This window comes from Uloborus diversus, chromosome 2, assembly GCF_026930045.1.
Source record: "Uloborus diversus isolate 005 chromosome 2, Udiv.v.3.1, whole genome shotgun sequence".
NCBI classification, from domain to species: Eukaryota; Metazoa; Arthropoda; class Arachnida; order Araneae; family Uloboridae; genus Uloborus; species Uloborus diversus.
Window position 1 is genome coordinate 111726228 of NC_072732.1, and position 26724 is coordinate 111752951.

Here is a 26724-nt window from a genome sequence, read left to right on the forward strand (position 1 = left end):
CTCTGATCCCACATTCCGAAAAGTATTGATTTGGAATCTGAACTCAAAAAGCTTTGACACTACGATATATTTAACGTGCTATAGTCACCATTAGTAAACACGGTAGATCTTCAACCGGCTGGCGTCGAACCTGGGGCTCTCCAACAAGTAAAGTGCCTTACCGATCAATCCACCACGAATAAAAAACTTTCTTGTACATATCATTGCACTTTTGTCGTTACCGCTCGACGTAACATTTCGACATTTTTTTAAATATTTTTTTTATTTTCACAATTTCAACGTGTGTTAAGGTACGATGTTCTAACACTGTTTTTAGACATTTTCATATTTATTATGCTCCTTTTAGTACATTATCATTTAAAGGAACATACCATTGGCAATCAGGCCAAATTCTAAGTCCCAGTTGTTAACTTTGAGGAATTGCCACATGAAACTATTAAAATTTTTATCGAAAAAAGTGAACATCATTTTGTAGAATTAATCTTGCTGTAGGTTTACTGATGTATAACTTTTAAGTTTTACAGTCGGCTTATATCATGGAGTAGTTAACAGGAAATCCAGTAGTCCGCAAAATTTGGGTACGTAATACTACCTGATGAGATCTAGGAAGGCATCAAGAGTGGAGACCTTCTTTTCTTCTGTGCCAGTGCCTACTTCCTCTTTGATGGAAGGATCTCCTGGATGAATGATGAGTACCAGGACGATGCCGACTATGGCTGCTAGAATGGTGGTGGAGAAATAATAGACGAGGGCTCGGGCGCCCATTTTACCGGAAGACTTGGGGTCGAGTTGTGCCAGACCTACGAGATAATGAAAAATATTGGTACTGAAGCTACGAGTAAAGTTCAACTCTAATACGAATAGCATGATAAACTTTTAAATTGCATAGTACTGCACATCGTGATAAAAAAAAATCTGTTAAAGTCATTGTTAGATGTAATAAGGTATTTAATCTGTACACTATTGGGTAAAATAATTGAAATATTCCACTTAGTTTGACTATACATACACCAATACATTATACATTATAACTATACATTAACCAATTAATATATTGCATGAAAATTAACCAATTTATAACTTTGTTATTTTTTAACAACAGATTATCGCCATGACACTTACAGATGAACCACATTAAAAAACATGTTTAAAAAGGCTTAGAGGATAATAATACAAAACTGACAATCTTCACAAACTTATTTACGAGTTTAACTCGTTTTCGTGTATTGAAAACATAAAATACACTGAGTAGAACCTTCTATATTACCTACTTTTGGTTGACTTTTATAGTGACCATTCCAGCAACAAATTATAAACTTTATCACAAATAATGATAATAAAGTTTTGGAAAAATAACACTTCATTTCAATTAAAAAAGGTTCATACCAGTCACTTGTAGAACAGCAAGTATTCCTGTAATACGCGCTCTACCGTGGTATGTTACACCTTCACACAAGGTGTAAAGAAAGAACCAGATGATGTGGCAGAAAAAACCAACTACAGCTTTAAAATCAGCATGCCCATTTCATTCTTAAACAATTCAAAAATCTAACATCTAACTCGGTAGACATTTTGTTTAAAAATTGTTCTCCTGTGTCAACGAAGCAGTTCGACTTCGATACACTTACCTGAAATCATGGATGAGATGATGAGTGGAAGAATGAGCATTTTTAACATGCGCATCAGGATTTCTCCAGGGAATGAGACGAGGGCTACCACATCTTCGCTGTAATTTCCCATGCGCGCCAAGAATCCGAAGAGAATTCCCACCAGCACACCGAGGATAGTGAGCATCAGCAGCAAGTTGATCTTCATCCATGCTAGCGTCTGATAAAGAAAAGTTGAAAAAATATTACATTCTGGAATCTATAAAAAATCCAGCTGCTGTTCCGTGTAGCAGTCTTGGAATGAAATACACTCATGTCGTACGGTTTAACGTCCATTATACGCTCACTGGCCAATGAATTAGAAACCTTTGAGATTTCAGGTTGGGTCTGGAGGGAGTAATGTCATATGGAGCATGTCCTGCTGGCATGGAAGCAGTAGCGTAACTATGTTGTCTACCTGGCGAACTACAGAAATTGCCCCTCCCCCCTCGAGTCGCCCATATGGAAAGTCACCCTAGAATTTTTTTTTTTTTTTTTTTGGAACATTTTGATTAATTGGTTCGACAAATAGGAGGCAGCATTGTAATTTTTTTCTTTTCTTTTTTAGAATTGTTTTCAATTATGCCCAATGCTCCTTCTCAGTAGATGTTATGTGTATATTCAAGCGTAATTTTAACACATTGACTGCGTCTTCGACAGCCTATGTATGGACTCCCTGCGCTCAGCTAATTATTTGAAGCAATTTGAAGGAAAACAGTTTTATTGGACTTTTTCATGGATAATACAGCATACAAAACAAATTCTATATATTTTTTCCTAGAAATTTTCCACACTGTGATATTTTTCAAAGCAAGGGACAACACATAAGGTAGGTTTGGACGTACATGTTTTGCATGATAACGCGACCCCTGTCAATGTCATCATCGTCAACTAGTTCATCATCCGATAAAGTAACATATTTCACTACATCTTCGAGTGACATATACTTACGTTTGCTCATTTTACGTTTTTATTTACACACAGACTACAGCACAAAAAGCTCGCGAGCTATCTCGTTTGATCGCGTGGACGCCTGCTTGCATCAGAAAATGTTTTCACAGCAAACGCAGTAGTGGCCATCTTGTGTTCTCTTTTTGAACCTTGTCTAAATGTTTGTCTATGCGCGGAAGAACAGCCAGGAAAGCCAATGGAATCCGCTGAAAAAATATAGCAACGTGTTGGCTGGAGGACGAGTTATCTCGTCTCTAGCGCATACAGCATAATTCTGGAAGACGAGTTATCTCGTCCCTAGTAGTCAATGTGTTAAGCAACAGTTGTAAATGTACCTCATGTGATGTAGTTTTAAATTCAAGTTAGAAACCCATAGGATCTAATCAACTTGCTCAACTAAACGGTTTTAAACATTCTGAGTGATTTTGAAAAATAGGTCAAGTCTCTAGTTTAATGACTCTGTAAGATACGAGTCAAAACCTCGAGGAACAATTATAATGATGCTCCAATTAGTGTAGTTTTAAATGCAGGGTTAGATCGCACCCCGACAAGGAAAGCGACGCAACTCAAAATTTTGGAAAAACGTACTAACTATTGTTTTTAAATCTACATTTAATGCTCTTTCTTGCCACAGAACACGCAAAATTAGCTAACATAACTGGCGCTTTAGGGCGTAAAAACAATATAATCAATAGTGAGTAATCCTTGAAATTTCAAAGTTTAGAAGAAAAAAATTTCGAATTTTAAGCACGCATTACCAATTCAGACAACAAAAAGTAACCAATAAACATCACATTATCATGCTTTTGAGACCAAATATTTGAGACTAAATCACTAATAACTATTATTGAGCAAATCCTTGGTTTTCTCCAATGATATTTTTTTTAATGTATGTTTATCTTTCCAAGCCAAGGTGCAAGTGATGTCATATTTGAAGCCACGTGGAAGTGATTAAGTTAACTGCCCTTAAATCCCCACAATATTCGCTAATATTAGTCGAATTCTACGTAGCTAACGTTATTTTTGTCTTTGAATTTTCCTTTTACTAGATTTATTGAGTTTGAACTTCGGGAAACTTAGTAGCTAGAATTTATTGAGTTTTTTTCTACACGATCAAGATCTACTAACCTTTTGCCAGCAACCGACTTCTGCGAGCCTGTTAACTGTGGCGCCGATCATCGGAATCTTGGCGGCATTTACGTCCGCCTTCGTCTCACCCGCCATCACACTGATTGTAGTCTGTAACAAAGGCAATAGGAATTAGAAATGCAGTAGAACCCCTTAATCCGGACTAATAGGGGATTCAGGTCGTCCGAATTAATGGAAATACGGATCAAACAAAAACACCTATAAATGAAGGCAAGGTACATAAACAACCTGTAGTACACAGCAAAAAATGTGTTTTGAATTCAAGAGAATGAAATGCAAAACTGCATAAGAGAAAATTACAGAAATACATTATAAAAACACAAAACACGGTTTAAAAAAATACATTATTGCGCAAACTCGGCTTTTACTTACACAGTAGATGCATCTAAATGGCTGTTCGAATTAAACTAAGGCCCCTAGCGGCTTGAGAGTTGACTCTGTGCTCAAACAAAACGCAACACATAACATAAACTTAAAAAAATCCTGAAAATTTACGGTAAAAGTTACTGGCATACATGTTGCCAAAAGCTTTTACCGTAAAATCCTATTTTACAGCAAAATTTTAAGGGTAGACATAACGATAATTAAAAAACGCAAACAACAGAGGTTCGATCACGAGACCATCGGATTGGCAGCCGGCTTTGCTGCCCAGCATACGAGTTAGGACACATCAAGTGAGGAAAAATAAAGTTTTATCTGCTTCGCACCTGTAAGTCACGTGGTGTATTAATTGGCGCTGCAATCGTTCATTTTTTTCGGTACAATTTACTGTAGGTTTCTTCTGTACAGTAAACACTCCATTTTACAGTAATATTTACCGTAAAAGTTTCCTGGATTTTTAACAGTGTAATCGACAGTTCAATGCACCTTTAGTGACGAAATAAGCTCAAGTCATGCCTAAAATGAAAAGAGCTGAGCGAGCACTCAAAGATTACAGTTTGAAAGATATACATATGAATACTTAAAACTGCATATTTTTGTGGGGAAGAAAGGATCCATATTACGAAAAATCACATATTCGTCCCCGCCTAAAAAACTTTATCAGTAGCTTTTAAATACTAAACTGTTCGAATTAATGGGGACAAAGCTTTTTTTCGCAGACTTTCAAGTTGATTGCCATCTAGTTCCAGCAGGAGGTTCCACTACCAGGACCGCGGAGTTGAAGTCGAAGAGTCGGAGTCGTACTGATTTTGGGATAAAGGAGTTGGAGTTAGAGTTTGGAGTTGAAGGTTTAATGCTCCAAGAGTCGGAGTCGGAGTCAGAATCGGTCATTTTATTTCGACTCAGCAGTACTGTCTACTACGCAGTTCTATCCACCTTAATATCGTATGGATACAGTTTTCTCTGCTTGGTTTAAATGAGAAATTAGGGATATTGGATAATTCTTCAGTTTTTTTCTGTGTGAAGAAGTAGCTACGTTCATTTTAGAGGGCAACAAGAAGTTCCGTACAGAACTAAACGAGCCTGCTTTCCCGTATACTACCATCGACTTTCTAGCATCTGATTAATATTCTTTTAACAGTCCAATACTGAAAAATATGTCAAACGTAACCTTTTGAAATTTAAAGCTGATTTCTAATACAAAATATGCCTCTTTCATATAATGAAATAGATATGTAAAAAGTAAATAAAAGAATAAATAAAAAGTAGCACCTTTTAAACAATGCAGTTAATAAAAAAATTTTCATAAAATCTTCTTTAATAAATTTCAAAAATAAATAAACACATTAATTAATTAAGTTTTCCTAACTATATAATTTTCTTGAATAATAAAATCGCCTACACATTTCTTTCTTTCTATTAAAAAATAAAGCACTACTAATTTTCTTTTGTTTTTCGTTGTCAAAAATAAATTGAAGGGCGGCTCGGGAAAAGAATGTGGCAACACATTTTCGCTTTTTTTCGCAGACTTTCAAGTTGATTGCCATCTAGTTCCAGCAGGAGGTCCCACTACCAGGACCGTGGAGTTGGAGTCGAAGATGCCTCATGATGTGAAATTTCAGCAGATCGATATTCAAATTAAAAAAAATTAAAAATTGTAGAATTTTTCAAAGGTTTTATGCATTTTATATTCTGCAATACTAAAACCAAATACGTTTTTCTCCGAATGAAATACTCCATTGTCATGTTTATTTCAATTTTAGTAATGAGAAACAAAAATTTTTATCGAAATGTCACTCCTTGTGGCTTGTCGCATTTTTGCCCCGAGCCCTTCAATTAACTAATTGAAAATTTAGCAATAGATTTTTTATCCATAGAGTACAGCTTTTTGAGTCATACAACACATTTCATTTTGGAAATTATTAAGCTTCTTTATTTTTTTTTACCACAGCGTTAAAAGTTCATGTAACTTGCTCCTTATTATCGCTATTCCACAATTTCTTCCTCAATGAGCTATTGTTCTTGACACATTCAATAACAAACATGGAATAAATTTTAAAGGATCTAATAAAAAAAAAAAAAGATAAATCTACATTTCAAATCGTGAAATGACAATGAAGTCTAATTCAGTTATCAAAGTGATTTCTATTCATGAATGTTGCAAAATTCAAACCAAGTAGAAAAAAAAAAATGCTGTCTTACATGCCGAACATTGATGACTAACATATTATTAAAAAGTATTGAGGAAATCAGGATCTAACTGGTTAAAGAGACAACAACTTATATTATTTAAATGTTTCAAAATAATCTGCGCAAAATTCAACAGAAGAAGGAAAAGGCCAATGAACACAGACAATATAAAAGAGAGATTAAAAAAAAGCTTCTATTATGTTTTGAAGTTAAGGGGAAATTATTAGTCGGGGAATGTGGGGCCAAGTGAAAGAGTGGGGCAAAGTGAAATGGTGAAATATTTAATCTGCTTTTAGTGCCACTTATCTAGTAATAATATAACTATGTAGCAACACTTGTAGTCGATTCCAGTCAAGAAAAAATTACCTCTGTAAATCAAAGAACATGATAATACAAGCCCTTTTCAACAATTGATGCTCATATTTTAATGTTATTTTGTAAGACAAAAATAATTTTTGCTGTTGTTAAATGATTAAGTTCTTGTTATTAACATTTTAAACATCAATTGAGACATACTAATATTCAGTGCAGTGTTTATTTGTTTAATACTAAACTTATATGCATTTTAAATGCTTTGGCAAAGTGAAATAGTTCATTTCATTTACTTATTTAATCTTTTATAAAATAACTTAAGCATTCATTTATTAATTATTTCATTTACATTCTTTCATTTACATTCTTTCATTTAATAATTCTCTTATTTATTCATTCATTCACTAATTTTCTTTTCTTATTTATTCATTCATTCACTAATTTTCTTATTTATTCACTATTTTATTAATTGACTTATTTTTTCTCATTTATTAACTTTTTGTTTTAACTTTTTTTAGTTGTTTAATTTCCTTTTCATTCAATCATTCATTCATTCTTTTATTTACTCATTTGTTTAATCAAAAATATCTTTAATAATCGAGTAGAAAATATTTCATTCGAAAAATATTTTCTTTTTCATTTTGCCCCATAAAAAAAAGCAGTGAAAATTCTCTACCTTCTTTTTTGGTGACACAAATTTACTGCTATAAAAAATATTTCAATGAAAGTTTTATTACAAAATATATTGCTATTTCTTTACGTACCGTAATTTTCGGAACTAATTTTCAACTTGTTCATTTTGAAAAAAGAAATTTTTCTTAACGATTTCATTTTTGTCCCACATTCCCCTACTGATGTGATATTTTTGGTGCTTCATTTCTTAAAATTCATTAAAAAACAGAAAAATAAGCAAAAGTAGAACTTTTATTTATTCTAACATAACAAAATACATATTTATTTAACCAAATCCAACTTAGAAAAAAAAAGTTTCCTAACATTAGCTTTACATATTGTGAATCAAGAAAAAAACTTACATTAATTCTTAAAATGATATTTCTAAATTATGCTACTTGTAAAAACACACCATTATAAAAACCACTAAAAAATTTAAATATCTATAGATATATATAAGAACATTTCTACTGGAATTTTGAGTTGGAATCGCATTTAGCGTTGGGTTTGTTGCGTAGGATATTTGTACACCAAGTTTTGAAATGTGATTGTTTTTTAAGGTCATCTTCTTAAACTTACACTTATAAGTGTGGTACTAAATTTATTCGTTATTCTTAAATTTTTATGAAATTTATTTGTTAAAATTGAATTTATTTGATATTAACTTATTAAACAGTTCTGTTAGTTTAAACTTACAGATGTTCGTAATGCATAGAGCGTATACTATATTTCTGTCTTTCTTCTCTACGATTTGGAGAAACAAGATAGTTTTTGTTCTGTTTTAAATAGCAATGTAACAGCATCTTGCCCTAACAATTTAAATTTTTATCGTCTATTCCACAGGTATCCCTCCTTTTTTATGAGGAATGGGAGGGGGGGGGGAATTACCTTTCATTTTTTTCTTAAGTTTAAACAATTTTTGTCATAAAGAAATGCTATAACACTATGCTTAGCACCTCATTTTTTAAATATTTTTTAGTGCTTTAGAATTTGTAGCAGTGAAAAAGAATTAAACAAAAATTGACCAGCTAAATTATTTATTTTTCCCATACTGGCATCTTTAAATAAAACATTACTCGACGGCAACTTCCAATCTTCGGGCCAGCGAAGAGCACTTTCTGCATATTTATAAACGCTAAAGATCCTCCTTCACTACAGACACAATGATCCTTCGAACTGCCAATTCATTAATTTCTCAAAGACATTTAAATTAATACATATGAAATGCGTTTCATTTAATTCACAGCAGATAAAGCGGCATTTTTGATCCCACATTTAAACATAATATGCTTTTGATATTTAAAACCTTATTTTCAGCCTCAGTAATTTGTTTACAAATTCTGTCTCGACGAAATATTGAATTCGGGAAATAGGGAATGTGGGCCCAAAGAGAAATAGTTATAATCCTACCTTTTTCAAAATGAACAAATTGGAATTTTGTTTTGAAAATTATAGCACATATTTTGTACCTCATAAAAAAAAGAAAGAAAGTGGAATTAATTTTTTTTCTCTTCATATATAGAGCAAAGTGAAAGACAAAATAGTGTGGCCCAAAGCGGGTAGGTTTTCGAAAAACGCTTGAAAATATTAGTTTTTGGATTTTTATCGCAACAATTTCGGTTTCATTTCCTAGCAAAGTTCATGAACTTCAAAATAAAAAGTGGTTTTTGCATTATTTCAAAAAAATATTTATTTATTATCAATTTTACAAACATTTGAAAAATCCGCTTTGCCCTACCAGGGAACCCTAAGCGGATAAGCTTAACTAATTATGATTTGGTACATTTGACAATCAAATATGAAGTTATAAATGATTAAAATAATTTACTAGATACCTTCCATAATATATATATATATATATATATACATATATATATAATTATAAGTTGTAATTATCCAATTAAAAGTCAGCGCATTTGTTTATAAGATATAAGGAAACAACTGATTGAAATAATATTCTAATAAATTGCCATCCAAAAACATAGCTTTTTTAAAGTTATACTTATTCCTTGAAATAGAAAATCTAAGTCAGCACCGAAGTCAAAAAATTATAAATAAATATATGATTAAATCCTATATCCGCTTTGCCCGAAGGCCCGTTTTTTATTTCAATACGTATAACCTTAAATTTAAAAAAGAAACAAACGAATCGACTATCGTAGTTTATAGGTGGATCGTGTCAGAATAACGTAATATTATTAACAATAAAAAAAATAAACTGGTCTTCGACTAATCACAAGTTACAAAACTTCATTTTTTTAAAAGAAATGTATCATTTTTTAAACTTTAAGCCTGATTGCGCCATGCCACTTTACTGTTGCTTCGCTGGGACAGGTTAAAACTCGGGGGAGTTCATGTAAATATGACATACGTACGCATACATACCATGGGGGGGGGGGGACATACGAAGGCCTACCCACTTTGGGCGGCCTACCCGCTTTGGGCCACCCTCCCCTACTAAATCATTAAATAAATAAACAATTATGTGAGAAAAAATAAATGATTGAGTAAAATGAAGTTAAACTCGTTTTTTTATATCAAGCCCCGATTTAACGATAACCTAGATTTAGCGAGAAAGTCGGAAATATTTGGTTGGTACTATGTTAAATCTACGAGAGTATGATTCGCTTTCAACGAGCAAATCCCGCTTAAAAGCGAGCAGTATTTTTGGCTGTCATAACATTTCTACTGACTTCCAGCCCAGCTGATCCTTGGTAAAATTCTTTAAATACTCTAAAGTCAACCGAAATTTAGTGATGACATGAGTCGTAAATCAAGTGATGACGGCCCTTTTATTATTAATGGAGTAGAGAAGGTTTTGAAAATTATATATTTGTAGAAATTAATATTATCATTTCCGATGATATTGTAGCTTAAATTCAAGCTAATAAAGATGAAAAAAAAAAAAAAAAATGAAAACGACAGTGAGAGAGACGACCAGTAGTGGAGGGCGGCCCAAATCGGGTTGGTTAACGAAAAACGATCGAAAACTAGTTTTTGGCTTTTTATCGAAAAAATTTTGGTTTTATTTCCTCGCAGGGATCGTGAACTTTAAAATAAAAGTGATTCTTGCATTGTTTCAAACCATTTATTTATTCATTATCAAATATTACAAATACTTAAAAAACCCACTTTGCCCTACCAGTGGGACTAAAGCGGGTATGTCGTTCGGGTAAAGCGGGTAAGCTTAACTAGTTGTGATTTGGTACATTTGTCAGTCAAATATGAAGTAACAGATGATTAAATCAATTGACTAGTAAACTGACATAAAAATTAAAAAAAAAAAAATTATATTAATTTGAATTTTCGGCATCTTGAATTCAAATTATGTTTTTCGCAATCACGAGCGTGTGTATGCGCGTGTGTGTTTGTGTAGGCGCATATGTGTGTGTGTGTGTGTGTGTTTGTGTAGGCGCATGTGTGTGGGTGCGTGTGTGTGTGAGTGTATGTATGCATGTGTGAGTGAGTGTTGTGTGCGTGTGGGCGTTCGTGTGTGTGTGTGTAGGCGTTCGTGTGTGTGTGTGTAGGCGTTCGTGTTTGTGTGTATGTAGGCATGTGTGTTTGTGTCTGTGTGCAGGCATGAGTGTGTGTATGTGTAGGTGTGAGTGTGTGTAGGTGTGTGTATGTATGCGTGTGTGTGTGTGGGATATGGACGCAACCTGGACACTGTTTTCGCAAGAGGAGCAGCACCGTGAGGCGACCGGTCGACGGTGGTGCTGGCAGAGGGTGCTGGCGGGAAAATAAAATCAGCGCAACATCAAAAACAGTCAAATGAGAACAATAAGCAATCGTGATTGCTCAAAAAAAAAAAAAAAAAAAAAAAAAGATTTTCAATTTAAATTGGATAAGTAAGTATCAATAGCTAATTGACATCATAAAATAATTTTTTAAAGTTATACTTATCTTTCTATTTAAATAGAAAATCTAAGTCAGTAAGTACATTTGCCAAAAAAAAAAAAAAAAAAGCCGAGATACCCGCTTTGCACTACCTGCTTTACCCGAAAGCATATTTTTTATTTCAATAATTAGAATCTTAAACTAAAAAGCAAACAAACAGAGTGACCATCGAAGTTTTTAGGCGGATGGTGTCAGAACAACGTAATATTATTGACAATTAATGAAAAAAAAAGCTTGTCTTCGACTAGTCACAAGTTACATACCTCCAGTTTTTCTTTTTTAGAAATGCATTATTTTTTAAAATTTTTAATCCTGGTTACGCCATGCCGCTTCACCTCTGCTTCGCTGGGACTGATTGAAACTCGGGGGTATTCAAGTAAAAACGACATACACGTATGCATCGCCGCTTGCACACCATGCAGCGGCATACGAATGCATACCCGCTTTGGGCGATCTACCAGCTTTCTACCACCCTCCTCTATGTAAAGAATTTGATGCTAAACAGCCCTCAACATTTTCAATGACTTTTGATACGCTGGAACACTTTAAATCTTTTTCGAAGAAAAGCGACGATACTATGAGTATCCGCCTAAATCAGTAGCGCAGGAAAGAGATAGTAAAACAGTTTGAAGCAAATTAAACAAATTCTTCAGTAATGTACAGAAATATGAAAGAAAAACAAATCAAGTATGTGCGAAGTTTTATTATTTTCCTCTCATTTTTTACGAGCACTCGATTATAAAGAGCAAATATCTTGGTCTCATCGTGATCTTTACATGCAAGTTCGACTGTAGTGAATGAATAAGAAAATAAGTGAATGAAAAAACAAATAAGTGAATTAATAAATGAAAGAATGCAAACGAATTGCTGAAAGAATACGTGAGTTAATAAATAAAGAAAATGAACTATTTTACTTTGCCTTCGCACTTTCTAATTTCCCATGATTTATCACGCTGTATGACAAAAAAAAAAAAAAAAAAAAAAAAAAAAAAAACTTAAAAATTTTGCAGAAATTTAAACTGCTATCTCCAGATATTTTGCTCCGTAATCAGTTGGATTTTTCCGATTGGGGTATGAAACTTTGAGCAGTAAATGGCAAAAGGTTCTTGATGAAAGTAATTTCATTACTGATCAAAACCTAAAATTTTCTGAAATTTTATTTCTCTAAAAAAAAAGAAAAGAAAAGACGTTACTTTCCTGTCCACCAAACAGAAAAAAAATTAGGTTCAAGAAAAGTTTTGAATTCAATAAATGTCCTTTGCCCTTGAAATTTGCTAATCCGAAATTTGTCAGATTAGCAAATTTCAAGGGTAACGGGACATCTTTTTTTTTTTTTTTCGTTTCTAGCTCTGTTTCTACCACAAATATTTTGTTATGAAGTGATACGCAGAATCGAGACTTAACGAAAGTGAAGACAATATAATTCTTAGATCGTGAGGTGAATAACATCTGTTAATGCATCATAAATAAATGTTTGTCGGTGGACAAAGGAAGTTGTTGATCATATACGTCTTCACGAAGATTTTTTTTCGTAAATCCTCAATCATGCGCTTGTTGTTTTCAGAAATATTATTCAATTCAAATGTATAGAAATCTTTTATGCATTTTCATTGTTTGAAGAATGCAAAAGTTTTGAAAGAAATGAGGTAAAAAAATTAAAACTTCTTCAAGAATAAGTGAAAATTTTCATAAATGCTTTGTGCTAAAACATAATTAAAATGAAAATACAATAAATAAATAAATAAATAAATAAAAAATAAATAAATAAATAAATAAAAAATAAATAAATAAATAAATAAACAATAAATAAATAATAAAATAAAAAACCCGAAATAGTTTTTTAAAAAATGCTGCAATTGCCCCCCCCCACCACCCCTTCACCCGAAATATTTAGTTTATTATTGTGAATATAACACAAATTTATTCACATTCGAGCATATTCGCAATTGCCATGGCGAACTCAAAACTGTTCTATCTTTATATGCGAAAGTTTGTTGTTTGGATATTTGTTGCTCTTTCACAATAACACATAGAGTAGTTTTCGTCCAGTTAGTTAGATAGAAAAACCCTCATAGGGGGAGGGGCGTAAAAACACAATTTTCACATAACTTCTCAAATATGGGGGTGAAAAAATGCTTGCACACATATCAACATTATATGAGCATCGAAAGCTCTGATTTTTATGCTGAAGATTGCATTCGTTCGAAATTTTTAAGTAGAATAAAAAACAAGTTATAAACTTTTTAGTTCCTGTTCGAAGGGTTTCATCAACACAATTCAGTATTTAGTGTATCATCTCAACTCTCTGTCGATAGCTAGAATTGTTGTATTGTTGAATATTTTTATAAATGGATTCGGTTGATTATTTTCCATTTTAATGGAACTTTAATGCTATTAATGTTTTTTTTTTTTTAATTTATTTGTACTGATTGGACACTTACTCATTATCCAATCGACCAGCAGAAATCTCGCCAAACTTTTGTAGCGGAAAGATTTCAATAGCTGCGGCATTTGGGACTTTTTTCAACTGTGGCTGTTTTTGAAGCTAAAGGCTACGTTTCTCAATTTTCACCATGTGGCCAAAATATTGTAATTAAGAGATTCTTTAAAACTTTTGTTAAAATGTAAAATAATCTGCCAATTAGATTAGGCAAATCCATAAGCAGCACAAAAACTTCCAATAATTTGTCTTTTTGCACAAATTCAAACAATCGCCAAATTTTGCAGTGTGCCGACACGAACCCCCCCCCCCCCCTCCCCCATGTTTTTCAGTTTCAATCAAACCTTTTGATATATTAAAGGGGGTAGGAAATTTTAAAAGTTTGCGAAGCTGTGAATAAACCAATTTTAATACTTATTTCAGAAACATTTAGAATGAAAATGTTTAGCATCATTTTATGGTCACCAAAAGAGTTTAGTATTTGGCGACAATGTCTCTATGACAAAAAATAGTAGCAGGCAGTTTTACAAAGTAGGGGAGGGGGAGAATTATCCAAGGTATCCCAAAGCGATTACCGCAAATTCGGTAACATTTTAAATCGCACCAAGAACACTCAATAATTGAAATTTCCCAAAATAACTAAAGCAAGTATAGAGGGATTACGGGCGGCTCCATTTTTTTTAAACAGTTTGTACTTCAATATTCATATAGAGAAGGTTTTAAACTCTATTTTCGAAAAAAAAATCACTAAAAAATTTGTAAATTACATAAAAATCGCGTAATTTCTCAATAAGAAGTCCGATGAAGGGACTGCTCAAAGAATTTGCAACCCCCCAAATATAGAGCATTTCATTTTACGCAGCACTTCTTAACAACTGCGTTTTTTATGAGTTAAATTATCGTCTACAAATGATATCATGCTTTGAGGGGGGAAGATGTTCGCAAGTTTGTGACATGGAGGGAGGAGGGGGGAGTAGGTAATTGAAAAAAAAAATTTTTTTTACAAAAATAAATTTCGGAAACATAGCGTGACATGTAACAAGGGATGGGGGAGCGGGGGGAGTGAAGTGTAACACACTGTGACAAAGGAGGGGGGGGGGGGCGCAGTCAAATTTGTCGAACAAAAGTGTGATATCTTTTATGAACAGCCCCTAAATGAATTATGCCGAATGAAAGTTAAATTCAAGATTCTACTCTTTCAATGGCCATGAGATGTATTGCAGCTTGATGATATAATTGGTTTCACCAAACAATTTATTTTTAAGATTCGAACGAAGCGATATCTGTAGGTCACTTAAAACTTCCAAGAGATAATTACTTAAACCGGATTTTTCAATTATAAAGAAAATAACCAGGAAACGTTTAAACAATCTTTTCGATCTGAAGCAGTAACAAGACAATTAAAGCTGATGAAAATGTTCATAAGCTACAGCTATTTTAATTATCGAAAAAATACTTCCTTTAACGTATTTTAATTGCTTCAAGGATATATTACAGCAGTTAATTAGTGTTCTAAATCACTTTTACTCTATCTTTTTAAATAATACTATTTTCAGTTAGTCCCTTTCTTTTTTCATTTCAAAACCTAAAAACAAAAAGATGACAACAGAACATGATGTATAACTATCGAACATTTGTTTTTCGCTTACGCAACTTTTCGAGTACGTATTCAATTGTTTTTTCAAGAGAAAACTAAATTTTAACTTCCATAGAAAATTCTTTAGCTTTGACAGAAAACATTCATTGCAAAAGTCGTGATTGTTTTTTCTTTTCCCCCTTCTTCTTCTTTTTTTTTTTTTTTTTTTTTGTGTGTAGTTCGTGTATTTTAAAGGAATGTTATTAAAAGACAAAACACCTATGTTTGCTCTTACTGATAAACAAGTTTCAATATATATATAAAAAAAAAGAAAATCAAAATTTGAATTTATTTTATCCATCTTTTATTTATGGGTCAACATTTCAAAGACCATGACACTATTGCTCCTTTTGCTACGGTAAAAAAAAATATCCAAACATTATATTTCTTTTTGTTTAAAAATAGATTTTGGTAGATTTATGCAAGTTTAGATAACAATTTGTTGGAAGTATTGTCCGTTTTTCACGAAAAAGCACTTCGCCCCGCCTCCTCGAACGCAGAGTTCCATTTTACGCGGGGGTGATCGGTAAGCAATCCACGCGCTTCTAAATGAGACAACCAGACAGCCTTAACTTGGGCGTGCATTTTAATGTGCATAAAAGTCTTAGTGTCTTTTACATCACTTGCTTCACTTGTCAGAAGCCATTTTTGTTATTTTTATATTTTAAAAACTGCTGTTTTTACAACAAAATGCTATGATCCGAATATACCTTCTGCCATAAACAGCGAAATAGAATCATCGTATATCACGTGATGAAGGCGGAGTCAAGTGCCTTCTCGTGGAAAACGGACTATAGCACCTTTCTACTTCTTAATCACATCAGACTACGGACAAGGGTCTTTTCCATTGAGAAGAGATAAAATGGAGCGAGTGAAGATTTTCTTCCGAGATCTAAGGACCCCAAGTCATGTGATAGATTTTAAAGCAAAGCATTGGAAGAAATCAGGTTTCTTTCGCTAGTTTCACGCAAAACGTGTCAGCCATTCGTCGTTGAATCACGTGACTTGAAGTCGTAGCCTTAACTTTTGATAAGCCAATGGTTGGACTGGCTCCCTATATTTATATTCTTGCTCTAAGGTCCATTCTTTCTGATGGGGCTGCGTTATGGGTAATAACTTATAAAGACTTAGTGTGATCCCCCGATATAGCTTCCAGTTTTTCATGTAGCACCACTATTAGCGGATGCCATTACCACGAGAATTTTAACGCCCAGTTTCTTAAACAGATAGAGACATATGTGTTGTAACCGTTGCGAAACTGCACTGGGATGTGAATTTTGCCAAGAGAACTCCAAGTCAAACAAGTACTTTAGGGATCTTTTACTTGTCACATAATCATACAAATTGGACGCTATAGATTTTCTTCATTTTAAAAACCCTGCTTCACTGACTGGAGCAGGGTTCGAACCTGCACCTTTGGGCCTAAGAGACCAGCATCTAACCTCTAGACCTCTCTATCGGCTGCGAACAAGGGTTTATTTTTAGAAAATTTACAAATTGAGAAGGATTGCAAAATATTATTTTTCTAGTATTGAAAAAAAAAAATTAAAAAATTTTGCCTTGTTTACGAAAACAGCAACGTGAAGACCTGTTTTTGCCATAAGTGAAAATTGTACATTTTTTACACAATGCTTTGTATATTAAATAGTTCGTTCTTTTAAAAATTTGACGAATGGATTCCTTTGTAGTTTTGTTTTGCTAAAACAAAGATGCGTTTCCGTACTTCACCTAAAACAGAAAAAATCTGACAATTTCGTAACTATTCATTATTGAATTTCTTGTTACATATTTAACTTGATGAACTTTTTTCAATGTAACAAGAATGGTATTCGGGGTCTAATTTTGGATATTAAGTTAAATCACAGTTCTCGTAGCATTTGCAATCCATGGTACCAAACTTCCAGGCTTAAATAGATAGGAATTTCTTTCATTTTGGCACTTTATTCCGGTTGAACTGCTCAGGTATTGCAAGTTTGTGATTGCCTTTTAAGCATCATTTACATGAATCAATATACTTTCATTTTGTAGCACATAATACTCCCGGGTTTTGTTCTTGGAAACCTTACTTGAATTTAGGAACATGTCAGAGTTTTGTTCTAATGTATCTACACTTGAGTGGTTCGAAAAAATAGATTTTTTCATTTTGGAATATATCTCAAAAGTTGTAGTTTCATATCCTCAGTTGGGAAAAAATTGAAGAAAGAAAATATTTGTGTTGACATCTTCATTTCACGCATAAGGCTGAAAGTTTGAAAAAATATGTTAAAATTTGAATTTTTCAGAAATATAAAAAAAATTTCCTAATTTTTACAGTGCAACACTGCAACAACCATAAATTAGCAGTATATAGCGTAGTTTGAACCTAAAAAATATTTCATAGTTTTACATAAGAGATTTAGTCGCGCATACATAAATTTCAAATTTTAGGCGATTTTAGCCAAATTCAAACGCGTATGCGCGAATTAAAGATCTAAAATAAAAGCTGTAAAACATTTTTTAAATTCAAACTACGCTATGTACGGCGAAATTATGTTGTTGAACAATAAAAATTAGAAAAAAAAAGATTTTTAAATTTTTGAAAAATTTGATTTTTAACATATTTTTTCAAATTTTCAGCATCATGCGCGAACTGAAGATGTCAACTCAGAATTGTTTTCTTATTTTTCTAAAATTGAGGATATCAAACTGCAATTTTTGAGAAGAAAAGCGATTCCGAAAAAAATAGATTTTTTCGAACCACTCTAATCTACACTATTGTTATTAAAATATTTGTTTCTATTTTGACATAAAATAGAAAAAGTTACGCTAAATGGCAAGCAACTCTAAACTGGGCAGTGATTCATCATAAGTGATTTTTATACTTATTATTTCACAATCTTATTGTACTTATTATTTCACAATCTTATTGTACTTATTATTTCACAATCTTATTGACTAACTATACAATTCTTTAGGAGTTTTTCTTCTGTTTTATGCCATGTGAAATATTGATTGTACCTTTGACATAGGGGAAAAAGTCATCTCATGAAAAACTCACCCATAAATTGCAGTTTAAGAGGAAAAGAAACTATTGCAAAAGAGCAAGAAAAGAAAAAAGATTACAAAGAGAATGAAGACGGAAAGCTCAAAAGAGTTTTGATATTTCTCTACTGTTCCGACAAGACAGAGAAGTTACTGGCTGATGACAGCCAAACCTTTCTTACGAAGACCCAAATTAGTGACAGGAGTGGCAAAGGAAGAGCTGGCGTTCAAAATAAACACCTATTTATTTCTAGCAAGGCGGAAGCGAAATAATGGAGAAAAAAAAAGAACAACCAGTGGATAAAGAACACATTATAGAAAAAGTAAGTTTCCAAAAATAACTCGGGTTTAATCTGGTAAAAAAAGAGGAAAAAGTCTACTGGTTGTGCGGAAGTGAAAGTCTTGAGTAAATTATATCCCTCTATCTTGTGCGGAACGTAATTGATATCCAAACTTTAGAAGATTGTCGTTATTAAAAGTCAACTGTCTCTTGCTTCGTTAAATAACATGGAGGGCAAGAAAATGAGTTTAGAAAAGTATCATTGTTCATCAACTCTTCTGCGTCAGAGCTCTTCAACCTGGGTACGGCATATACCTCGTGTGTCCTGCAGCTATGACAGGGCTTCCGCAAGTTTCATCTTTTTTATTTATTCAGTAAAGCATAAAACGATGATAAATACTTATAAAACTCAAAAATTCGTTAAAATATATCAGCAAAGTTTTAAATAACAAACCAGTGATACATACTTCAATCTTTTTGCACGCCCCACATTTTCAAAACAAATACCACATATCAGACGCGTTTTTAACCCTCGACACACAATGGAAGGGGGTTATAAGTTTGATGTATAAAAAAAAAAGTTCGAAGGAGAGTTGTGATAAAGAGTGCTCTTAGATAGGTTGCGTCTTCGGATGACATTAGTTAACGAAGAAATTAATTAAAAACCTCTAAAAGCATAAAGTAAGAAATAACAACGTTAAAAAGCACAAATTGCAGATTACTACAGACAACGTGTTTCGGCGTTACAAGGAACGTCTTTTTCAATGCAAAAAATAATGAGCTTATGGATGAAAAGACATTCGACAAAAGCCAAGAGCAGATAAGCATGCAGCTTAAAAGATAAAAACAGCGGATTAGCCAAACACCAATGACAAAGTTATAAACCGATCAGGAACCAATAGGAATGCAAGCAAAGGCCAAGAGATTTCTCTTAGGTACGAACCCAGAAAGAAAGAATTCAATTGGACAAAGATTAAGCCGAAGCTTAAACAAAAAGAAAAGAAATTGTCAGTAAAATGGTGGGGTAAGAACTAAAATTTTTGGGAAGGGGAAAATTCTCAATTCGCTGAATGAAAATCCCAATTTCACCGAATGATAAAATTCGAGCAGGCACACACATACATACATTACATCTACTGTGGAGGAACATATGCCATCAGTGAAAACTATTCAAAAAAAAAAAAAAAATATTTAAGTTGCAATACTGTTTCCTAATTCGTCGAATCAATTAGTCCCTACAGGGGGGGGGCGCAATTTCTTAATTTCGCCAGGGGCGCCAGGCCCCGTAGATACGCTACTGGGTGGAGCTAGCTAGGAAAATTGTTTCCATTGAAATCATATCAAAAATATTTTTACAAATAATTCTAACTGTAGTTTTTTATAATCACAATTAAGATTTCGGAAGTTTTTTTCTTTTAGTGTCACGATTCTAGAATGCAGCGCAGGTTTTTTGCGTTAAGTGCTATTTTATTTTTTGACGCTTCTAGAAAAGTTGCAGAAAATCTGTTTTGAATAACAGAACTCAATAAAATGTTTTAGCGAAAAACGAAAATACAAACTCTTACATACAACAGGAAAAAAAACAGGAAAAAAAATACAACAGGAAAAAAAACATTTTTTTAATCTCCGCTAATATTTAAGGGTAGATTTAATTGGAAATGTTTATCCTGTAGTTGCTTACACTACAGAAATTTCAAATTGTCAAGTTAGATTTTATGCATACATTGTTTACTGTCAGAACAAAAAACAAAGTTGTTTTCAAAAAAGGTCACTCAAACAATGTTAAATTTTAAACACTTGCTGTCTAAGAGAGAAATTTATTAATACCTCCTTGAACGGACACTCCTAAATAGCGGTCAATTTTGTGAATTTCAGTCTCTTAATTTTGGTCATTCCATATAATTCACTCTAAATAGTGAACACTCCGAATAACGACAGTTATCTGAACAAAAAATGTTTATTTTTGAATGCTTTGACAAAATTTTCATTTGCTCCCCCTTCCCTTCCCATATGTTTTAATAAGGTGGCTAATGTCTTAAAAAATGAGAAACAGTTTTGGTGATTTTAAAAAAAGTTTAATGCATTGTTAATTAAAGTCTGAACCAAATGACTGGTAAAACGGCAGCAGCGTCATATGATATTTTGAATAGTATGATTAAATCTATTTATAGTCATTTAAATTTCATTGAACAAGACTAATTTCCTTACGCAGATCAATTGGTTCGTTTTTTTTATTTTTGTACTGTACAGTGCAATTAAATAACTACCAAATTTTTATTGTTTCGTGGAATTTGATAATACAGGTAGTATTTGTATTAAGGATATAAAAAATTTCCATTTTGGTTAAATTACAATAAAAACACACACACACACGCACAAAAAAGAAAAAAAAAAAAGAAAGAAAAAAAGAAAGAAAAACACGTTTTCTAAAAAAAGCTAGCTTTTTTTTTAAATTTTAAAGCAGTTAAAATAGTCGGCCTGATTTTTTGGTCCGGTTAAAATCCGACAGCTATGTTGCTTGGTTAAAGCATCCGTGAGTAGCTTTTCTCAAACTGAATCGATTCAGAAGTACAATTTGAAATAGCATCTGAAGAGATTTATTAAAAGATGCGATTGATGTTCTGGAAGATGATGAGAGGGGGAAAAAGAGCTCATAAAAATTGACTGGTAAACATTTTTTCTATGTGGAAAAACTTCAGGTGTTTTAAAGGACAGAGGAAACTAGGCAAATGAGAATCATAGGTAAATATTGCGAGTTTTGTTTATAGAAGCACACTTGAACAATTTGCTCTTTCGGGCGAGCAGGGGCGCCCACAGAGAGGGATTATGGTGCGCTCCATCAATTTTTTTGGGGGGGGGAGGGGAGGTAATTTTATTTATTTATTTATTTAAATTTATTTATTGATTTATTTATTTAAATTTATTTATTGATTTATTTTTAATTTAAGTTAGTTATTTTATTTTATTTTATCCGTTAATATTTTATTTCATTTTTTTATTTTGTTTGTGTGTGTCATTGGCGTAGCACATAATGTTTTGAATTAAATAATAATAATGATAGTAAAAATTAAAAATAAATAAATAAACAAATAGATGAAAAATATTTAAAAAAATAAATAAATAAAAAAGAGAGCTAGAAAATAAAATGGGGAAAGAGGATTGAGAAAATTTTTGACAAGGGAATTTGCGCCATTGAAATGGGGGGTGGGGGGGAGGGCACTCCTGCGGGAGAGGATGAGAATGGAGTATTTGTACATGGAAATGATGCTTAAAAATTAATATGTTTTCGAAACCTATGCAATGAAAAGAGGATTTATTTTGAAGATGGAAGGCTATAAGAGAGAGAGAAGCATGCAATAATTTCAACGTTTATGTATCAAAAAATGAATTTTCGCTGATATAAAAAAAGCAAAATCTGTTGAATGAATATTTCAGTTATTTAAATTAGTACTTAAAATGTCGTTAAATTTGTAAGCGATCCATCGTAAAAGAAAATAATTGTTTAATTAATTAAAATTATTTTTAACAACCTGTTGTAAGTTAAATTAAAAAGCACTGCCTGACTGAATTGTTAACATAATAAACCTTAAAGTTAACTATATAAATTAATAATTACTTTACATTTTGTGACATACCTCGTTATAAACCAATAAGAAATGATGGTATGACTTTTAATCTATTACGTCTTGTGAATAAAAAACAGAAGACTTATTTTCACACGCAGAAGGTCGTAAAGTTTGTTTGTTTATTCTCCAGGATGAGATGTCTGGTATTTTTTTTTTCTTTTAATGATAATAAAATGATAAGACTCCGTTTGGTTTCACAGAAAGGAAGATGAACTACTGCCGAAAAGAACAACTACTGTTGCGTGGGCGGGTTGTAATGTTAACAACAATAGCTGGACAATTTGTGCCAGAAAATGTGTGCAAGAAATGAGGCGAATTACGCTTCGAATAAAATCAGCTAGATATAAATTCGGTTCTACAATTTTTTAAACGCAATAGGCAATGATTGTGAAATAAAATTCCCGTTATGGGCATGAGTATATAGTATAACAGAATTTTTATGAATTATTATTACATGACCTCTCTCTCTCTCTCTCTCTCTCTCTCAATCTCTTCCAACCTGTATGCATACCTGTCATTTTTGGGCCATTCCACGAAATAGTCAACTCCTTGTCCCGCACGTAACGGTTCATAAATTTCATTAAAAAGTAATAATTTTAAAGGGTATTGACGAAATTTTTTGCGTATAAGGGATCACACATACGTAAGTAACTTGTTCAGCAGAAAAAAAATGTTCATTGATCTTTTTTTTTGTTATTTTTAATGAAATACTCGAGACATCATGTGCAGGACAAAATGACCGTTTTATGTGGAATAGCCCAAATAGAGATCAATATACATCCAGATTTGTTGATCATCATGTGCAGTATTATTTTTTATGAAATATACGAGGTGTCACGTACGGAACAAAATGACCGTTTTCTGTGGAATCGTCCTGTTGAAAGAAACATAAACGCAGATTTTTCTTCAAAAAACATTAGTAAGAACAGTAAATTTTACAATACCTAAATTTCGGAATCCCAAAATACGGAACTTTTTTTCCTTCAAAAAAAATTCAGTTTAAAAAAGTTCAAAATTGCTAACGTTCTGCAATTACTTGTTGGAAACACAGTGTGTTCAGTTCAGCTCACAAAAAAAAATCGTTTTTTGATGCCATGTGTTGTGGGTAAATTAGCTTTTTGCTGTAATTGTGCAGCAAACTTTAAACATCCACTTTACTTTCCGTTAGCGATAATTCTTTTTTTTTTCTTTAATCAGTATGAAATACAAAACCTTTTGAATAAAAGTATCAAACCAATTTCAGTAAAAATATGATTTATTTATTGTATCGATCGGCATTTAGCATAATAATAAAAAGCAACCTCCGCAGCCTATACAACACTGCAAATTATCCTTGACTTTTGCTTTGGCATAATGAAGTACACTTTAGTTCAGATTGATCAAAAGTTAAAAGAAATTTGGCGCAAAAACTAGCTGAACCAGGAAAAACACGACAAATACCGTACGACAGGAGAGTTTTCACTACTTTATGAGCCATAATCCAAAATGCGGAAAATTCCGAAATCCGGAAAAGTCCCGGGGGTTCCGAGCATTCCGTATTTGGAGTCCCACACTGTAGTGTAAAATCAAGCTTTCACTCGAAAATATCGCAAAATTTTGTATTAACATTTTTTATTCCAGATTTAATGAAAATAACCAAATTTTATTTGCTTCTTTACAGATGAAATAATAATTGAAAATGAAAAAATAAATAAGTAAATAATAAGTAATTACTTTTGCACAACACAGATGCAAAAATATCACACTTTTCATTAGAAGCTTGAAAATGGAAAATAAAAGAACTTTTTAGTGCATAAGGTAATTTTATAATTGTGTTTTTATCTGGCCATAGTGAACATTATTAATAATTGCCGACATGATCGTTGGAATGTTCAAGTACATTAAAAAATACTGGAAGGTAGAAAGATCTGATTTAGGGTAATTAATAGCGAATTGGTTGCGGAAACATGCGACTTTATCTTGAAAATGTTTTACAAAAGTGTTTTTTTCATCAATAAAGCACAAAACCCAGTAATTGCAAACAAAATCACAAAAACACAAGATCCCTTTTGAAAGCTCTCAAGATGTTTGAGGAGGGGGGAGAGGAATAAGGTTTGGCATCCCAGGTCATTACTCATGCAACATTTCGAGATCTGAGTCAAGAATCTTTATAGATGACTAGAAAAAAAGGTTCAACACCCACATACATGGAGATCAAACGAGATCCTCTCAGAAAATAATTATTTTAATGATGGCTTAATGCGTTCTTTCTTAGAAATAATCAACTCGAAATGTGTGTGTGTGTGTGTGTGTGCTTTTTTTTTTTTCTGACGTTAGAACCTAAGAAAGAATTTTATTCTATGCCTGTAAAATCTTCATTGCTAAATGTTCTACTAAATGCGGGATTGATATTCATTTAATTTCTGAAATTAAGATATGCTTCGCAATTTTGCACATTGAATTTATTCAAAAAAGTTCAATCATTTAATGCGTCAGTTTCTACAGACAGTAATTCAGTATCAAAATGTGACTCAAACATAAAAAAAATCCACAACAGAAGTATTTTCAAATATACGATGCACAAATGAAACATAACTAAAAGATTCAGAATCTCTGCAAATGTTCAAATAAACTGATCAACTGAAAAAGATATTTCTTTGAGTAAGTGTAACAACTTTTGCAACTGAATTAAATGCTAGTGTTCAGAAACATCGCCGTTTACTTCTGGGAAATTTTCGGTTTTGTTTTGCTTTGCTTTTTGAAGGAAATACTTTGAAGTAGTTCAAGAAGAAACAATTGAAAGTAATTTCTAGGCATTTTTTTTTGTCACTAAAGCATTTATTCCCAAAGAGCATAGTTTATTATCACCTTTTTTTTCCGTTGAACTATTGAAACAGAATAATTTTGTCGCAATTTATTTACTTTTAATTACATTATTTAATAATTATATTGATAATCATTTTTTATGAATTGCTTAATTCACTCACCTTTTTTTTATTGCACAGGCTAGTACATGCATACAAAGTGAGAAACCTCATGCATTTGATTCGAAAATAGACGGAAAGTTAAAAAAATGTATTAATAAATAAAATAAGGCTGGTTTACATCAAAGCCAGTTCAACCCAAATTTGTTTGTACAGGTTAATACACAGCATAAAAAGTGAAAAATGTCATGTGTTTAATTGTAATGTAGACCAAAAAATAAATAAATAAATAAATAAAAGACATTAAAACCAGCTCAACCCAAATTTAATTGTGCAGGCTAGTACACAGTATAAAAAGAGAGAAACGGCTTAAATTTTATTGGAAAATGGACGGAAAGTTAAAAAAAAAAAAACATTAATACATAAAATAAGGCCGATTTACATCAAAACCAGCTCAACCCAAATTTGATTGTGCCGGCTAACGGTATAAAAAGTGAGAAACGTCATGCATTTGATTGAAATATAGACGGCAGATAAATAAATAAATGCGGCCGACTTGCATCAAAATTAGCTTGAACTATACTCTTTTTTTATCTGTAAACAATCAGGCTGTACCGTTAATTTAAAAAGAGGAATAAAATATGACGTCGTACAACACAAGTCATTCAAGCGAAAAAAAATTTACTGGGAAAATTAAAGAGGCGGACCGTGAAAAATATTTCGTCTATCCTGAAAATTTTTTTTCAAATGAAAGAAGCTAGCTGGTTTTGATACTAAACGCTTCAAATACAAGAAATGATTTCTTTCTTGAGCAATCATTTTCACAACTAGCAGAGATTTAGTAGTTCTTATTGAATGACGTCATTTCATCGCACTATTCATTTCCTGCCGTTAATGATTTCGCGTTTTTGAGTCTCGCACAGACTTTTATGAATAGCTGATTATTGTTCAACGAAATGTTTACATTTTTACAGCAGTTTGGTGAGGGCAGACATATATTGTCACGACAAACTTGCATCGTATAAAAAAATAAGAAATAACCATCAAACGAACAATGCTCTCTTTAAGACAAAAGTATTTCTCAGTACCTGATATTTTATTGAAACCATTTCCAAATTAATTAAAGTTTTTATCCGAATCTAAGAATAATTCTGGGCGTTTGTGTTACATTATTTATTAATAAGGTTTTGAAACGTTGTTAATCTTTGAAATCAACGCAAATAAAGCACTAACCGTCAAAAAAAATTGCTTCGATTTAGTGTTACGACACCAATGAAAAAACATCGAAAATTTTCACCTATATTCTTGCAGAATAAATTCTAAAAAATGTTTTCAGGCTAGAACTAAATTCACAGTAATCGATTTTTTAAATACAAAAACCATTTAACTATCAAAGAGAATTTGATAATAATAATGGTAAGTACTAATGCAAAGGGATAAATGGCTTTTTCACTTTAAATGCAAAAAGTTGAAACATCAGTACAAATGAATTGGAATAATTTCGTAAGATCTTTGAGTTTTCACCTGAAGAAAATAAAAATTGAAAATAAGTAATTTAATAATTAATGCGGATCACTGAGAAAAATTTGTAAAAATTTTTCAAAGTTGATTGCAGGAATC

General features: G+C 32.3%; 1 protein-coding gene across 2 annotated transcripts in view; it reads right to left on the reverse strand.

Moving 5' to 3' along the window:
• The window catches only part of LOC129215990 (excitatory amino acid transporter-like), a 126505-nt gene that overhangs the window by 12973 nt on the left and 86808 nt on the right, over nucleotides 1-26724 (reverse strand). For both annotated transcript variants that reach the window (XM_054850121.1, XM_054850122.1), the window contains exons 2-4: nucleotides 3726-3836; nucleotides 1629-1827; nucleotides 593-800 (exon numbers count right to left, since the gene is read on the reverse strand). In XM_054850121.1, coding sequence (XP_054706096.1) covers nucleotides 593-800; nucleotides 1629-1827; nucleotides 3726-3821 — 503 coding nt within the window. In that variant the 5' untranslated portion in view covers nucleotides 3822-3836. The remainder of the gene's footprint in view (nucleotides 1-592; nucleotides 801-1628; nucleotides 1828-3725; nucleotides 3837-26724) is intronic.